Source organism: Galeopterus variegatus, unplaced genomic scaffold (genome assembly GCF_000696425.1).
Source record: "Galeopterus variegatus unplaced genomic scaffold, G_variegatus-3.0.2 Scaffold248, whole genome shotgun sequence".
In the NCBI taxonomy this organism is placed as follows: Eukaryota; Metazoa; Chordata; class Mammalia; order Dermoptera; family Cynocephalidae; genus Galeopterus; species Galeopterus variegatus.
Window position 1 is genome coordinate 125,156 of NW_007726359.1, and position 5,286 is coordinate 130,441.

General features: G+C 37.4%; 1 protein-coding gene across 1 annotated transcript; it reads right to left on the reverse strand.

Moving 5' to 3' along the window:
- Positions 1-2,018: 2,018 nt before the first annotated feature.
- Positions 2,019-3,065, reverse strand: LOC103585523 (keratin-associated protein 19-4; the record flags this gene model as incomplete). Its single annotated transcript, XM_008566507.1, has 2 exons — positions 2,900-3,065; positions 2,019-2,034 (listed from the first exon to the last, which is right to left on the reverse strand). Coding segments are annotated over exons 1-2 (182 nt in total), but the record flags the coding sequence as incomplete, so codon positions are not given.
- Between the last annotated feature and the right edge of the window lie 2,221 nt (positions 3,066-5,286).

Sequence of the window (5,286 nt, forward strand, 5' to 3'; positions counted from 1 at the left end):
ACACTTGAGAGTTATTAATTTCCTTCGGTGGTGATGTACTTTCTTGATTTTTCATATTTCTGCTATCTTTCCTATGATGTTTGTCATTGTGGCCGGGCTTATCACAGTCCACTTGTTTCATCCTGATGTCTGGCTTGGATCCTGAAGGGAATGCTGCTTCTGGGCAGCAGAAACTAGCCTGGGCCAGAAGTCTCACCTTGCCTGCCTTCTCCAGCACAGCTGGCTCAGGGTGTGGGGTCCCTGAGCCTCTTAGGGCTCTCCTGGTGGCGGGGATGGCCCGGTCCGGAAGACCCACCCTGCCTGTCTTCTCTGGCTTGACTGGCTCAGGGTGTGGGAGCACCGAGGCTGTTATGTCTCTCCTCAGTGGCGCGATGGCCTGGGCCAGAATTCACACCCCACCTGCCTTCTCTGGGATGGCTGGCTTGGGGTGAAATGCTGATGCTTTTATGTGAAAATCATTAATACTATTGTCTAAAATATCTTTTAGAAACACAAAGGACATTAACTGTATATCTTTACATATCCAAACTTTTTTAATAGAGTAGATAAATTAATTCAAGGAATGGTAAACATTGTTTTTGTTAATATATCTGTATCTTTCATGTCAGCATAACAAATTGTCTCACATAATATCCCAAAGAATAATTTAACCTACTATATAATTTTCAAAAGTCATTCTAGAACAAATGTTAGTTATCAAAATTCCTATTAGTTTCTATCAATATTTAGCTAGACTTTTTTTATCTGCTAACCATACATATTTCCTACCCATATCACTAGCAGAACACTGATATTATATAACCTTTATATAGCAAATATACTCAGTATCCATTGGGCAGAATGCACCACCTAAGCTAAAGAGAGAAATCAATAGGTAAGCAAGTTTCTGAATTCATGTTCTTCACTTGACTTTCTTTGTGGTTACTGTTTAATTTTCTTTAGGTCTTATTCTTTCAGGTATACTTACATTTGTGACTAAAGAAAAGATACTAATAATGGGTAAATAACCTAAAGTTGGAGCACAGGTACATTAGAGAAAACTTTTCTAATTCTCTCCTAAATTTTGGAATAGGAGCTCATCACTCCCTTCCCCATATATGCCCCTATCATGGACTGTTATATTTTGAGTTTTTTGACACCAAAAGCAATGTGTATTCATTTGAAATCCCCATATGCCCTACTGGTAAGAAATACATAGTAGATACTCAAAAAAAAAAAGAAAAAAGGGGTTGGTTACATCATCTGAATTGTCTGCTCTTAGCTGATTATTTTCAAATCATAGAGTGTTATCAATTGTTTAATAGTTTAAAATAGGAACATAACAAATATGCAGAAAAAAAGACAAACCATAAATAAGCAGTTTAATGACTTGTCACAGACAGAACATATGTGTAACCACTCCCAAATCAAAACATGGATAATTGCCAGAACCTCAGAAGCCCTCTCAGTCTTCTCCTGAATACTGCTTCCCCAAGGGCTACCACTATCCTGTCTCCTAACCCTGTCATTTAATTTTTCTTATCTAGAACTTAAATAAATGGGGTCATACTGAATTTATTCTATTATGCCTCACTTCTTTCACTCCGCAATATGATTGTGTGTGTTATTCAGGTTGTTACAAGCAGCTCTAGTTTGGTCATTGTCAATGCTGTGTAGTATTCCATTGTAAGAATATACTACAATTTCTTTTTCCATTCTACTGTTGATAGACATTGGATTGTTTATAGTGGTGTCCAAGTGTGTCTGTTTACTAGCTATACATGTTGCAAATATCCCTTCCCACCTTGTGGCTTTCCTTGACAGCAAACAATTTTCAACTTACATTTCTTGACAAATTTCAAGACATTCTGCCTGACCCTGTAGGGGGTTACAGAGAGAGTGCTACTGTTGAGGTCTTTTGTCAGTTCCTGGGACAAATAGAAACTATATCTAGGGGGAGAGATGTTCAACCATTGTGTGTGTGGGGGGGGGATGGGGTTGAAAGAGGGTAAAGAGATGTGAAAGAAGAGAAAGAACACCATGATTCCAAAATTAGAATAATGTTTCAGATAACTAATGGACATATTTTTTTTAATGGTTCTGTATTATAAAACCTATGAGCAAGTTTCTTAATCCACAAATATTCTTTGACTGCCTCACATGTACCAGGTATTGTCATGGGTGCAGAGTATAAAAACATGCATGATCAAGCACAGACCCAGACAGCTTGGGTCTAGTTCTGTGAGGTAAATCAACAGAAATGAAACCAAGTGAAAAAGCCAGTCACAGAAAGACAAATACAGCAAGATTCCATTTACACGAGGTATCTGAAGTAGTCCAATTCATAGAATCACAGAGTGGAATGGTGGTTACCTGGGGCTGGGTGGAGGGGAAAATGGGTAATTACTAGTCAAGGTTCAGTCAAGCAGTCAAGCAAGAGGAATAAGCTCTAGAGATGTGCTGTACGACATTGTACCTACAGTGAACAATAATGTATTGAACACTTAAAAATTGGTTAGAATGGTAGATCTTACACTGTGTTAACAAAATAAAATAATTTTTTCAGAAAGAAATAAACTAAAATTCACTCTGCTATTAAAATTAGTTTATTGAAATATAAGTTGGTGCCATACTGGTATATTAAAAGGGAAGAGAGGGATTAACAGCTTGAAAGATGAGATTCCAGGTCATTCTGTTAGAAGCGTTCCCCTTTCTGCTGTTGTTGCTTCTGGTGTTTGTTGCCAGAACTGAATCTTTCTTTGAAGAGCTCACAAGGCAGCCCCTGCTGGTGTATCTGTTTTTTCAAGAAAGTAGCTGGCTGTGCAATTGACAGAGGGGTTAGAGGGACTTGAAAGCAGAATTAAATCAGGATATGAGGATTCCAAAAATCAAAAAAGTAAGTTCACTCTTCAGTAGAAGCTAGAGAATTTGTAGCCTCCATAGCACAATGGGCGGCGGTAGTAGTATCCGTAGCCTCCACAGCCAGAACCATATCCGCAACCTCCAAAGCCATAACCATAGCCCAGGCCACCAAAGCCTCCATAGCCGCAGCCCAGGCCTCTGTAGTAGCTGCTGTAGTGGCTCATAGTGTCAGGAACTGTAGATTTGTCTGGATGTCAAAGGCCAGTTTTTTGAGTATGACTGCCATCGACTTAACAGGGACTCTTATATACCCTCAGTGATGGGTGGGGCGAGGCGCACAGACTTGCATAATTCTCATTGGATAGATTAAATTGCATGAAAATAATCTCATCAATCTTATTGTGTAAAACTGTAAGATGATTCCTGACACTAATTAAAGATGTTTGCATTTGATTTCTGCACAGTTTGGATTCCACAAGATGATTATGCCCTCTTCAAAGCCCTCCTGCTTGGCCTTCATAGTTAAAGCTCTGTAATCAGACATCATAGCATTAGTTACCTCCGATTTCATCACCTGAAATTGCTCTTTCATTACAGCCCCTTCCCAGCATCTCTTATTGTTTACTTAATTTATTCATTTCACAAATATTTCATGCCTGCGTAACGCATCCCGGGCACTATGTTTTGAGCTAGAGATACACTGTAAATAAGAATTGCCTTTCCCAATCCTGTGAGTGTAACCCCTTTATCTTTGTTATTCAAGATAATGAGGTAACAGAAGAGCTAACACTCACTCTATAAATCCAACAAAAAATAGTTGACGACAGAATAGAATCAATTTTTTTTTAGACAGAGAGAAATAAATCAAATAGCAAAATTTTGTTTCCTTACATAATGCCTTTCACGCTATGTTGTCTATGAAACTCTTGAGGGCTCTTACTTCTTACTGCAAGATTTTTTCCATTATTGAATGTTTATATAGGAAATACCACTGGGGGCAAAGGTTGTGAGTGGGTTTTACTTATTTATTTATTTATTTGTTTATTTATTTATTTTTGCAAAATAATATCATATTCTTCATCTTTTTAATCATCTTTTTTCATTTTTAAATGGAAGGATCTTCTAAAGAGATTGACATTTGGGTATTGGCTTCACCACAGCCACACATAAAAGCAGGCAACTCTCTCTGCCTAAATTCCTAACACAATCAGCAAAGAGGTTTTAAAAAAAAGTTGTTTTCCAAATTCTGGGTTTCCATCTTTCTGTTGTCCAGGGAAGCCTTAAATAAACTATATATTATTTATAGAAATATGAAGTTGTAAAATAAAAAATAATTAAATATACCAGAGAATGGTGAGGGTAGAACAGAGGGGGAATGGGGAGAGATTGGTCAATGGGGACAAAGTTACAATTAGATAGAAGGAATAAGTTCTGGTGTTCTATTGCACAGTAGAGTGACTATGGTTAACCATACAGTGTTGTATATTTTAAAATAACTAAAAAGTATAATAACTAGAAGAGAGGATTTTGAATGTTCTTATCACAAAGGAAAGATAAATGTATGAGGTGAGGAATATTCTGATTTGATCATTATACATTGTATACATGTACCAAAACATCACCTTGTACCCCATAAATAAGTACAATTATTATGTGTCAATTTAAAACAAAATTTTTAAAACCTATTAATTAAATATGACATTTTCTTTTTGAAAATGAAGCCCACTGAAGTGTTCATGCTGAGGGGTTGGAATCGCTGCCAGTCAGCTATTTGTAGCAAAACGCATAAGCAAAATTGAAAGTCCAATTTCAAACACATAAGCAATAAAGGAATTTTATGTAATATTAATAATAACTTCTGCTAGAATCGTACAATATTAGAACTGGTAAAACATTCTCATTTCACAGTGATGAGGCTGAGATTTGGAGAAGATTGCCACAGCTCACCCAGTGAGTGGCAAAGGCCAGACTGGAACCTCAGTCTTTCACTTCTGCCTCTTCTGTTCTCCATTGTGGCACACTTCCTACATCACCATGGTACAGATGTCATACAGCAAAGGCAAAAACAAGAGATAGTTCATTATCACAACACAGAGTAAAAACTCTCCTTTGCTTTCTCTGCTGGGGGTCTTCTACATGCTGATTGGCCCGTTCCTTTACCCTTGTTTGGAACTCAAAGGGCTAAAATTAACGAGTAGAAACTGGAAGTGACATCCACTTCTTCTCAATGAGATTGGAATCAGATGCTGGCTGCATTGCTTCTTTAAAAGATGACAGACTGAGAGGGGAGAGCAAAAACAAGTCTAAAGCTTTAGAGTGGAAAGTCGAAGCTATCTCTTCCTTGTCCAATGGTTAAAAGTATATTTCTCCACTAAGAGATAAATGTTAAAGCATAGCAGGATGTAAAATGGGACTCTTTCTCAATTTTAGCTGAGAATTTGAGAG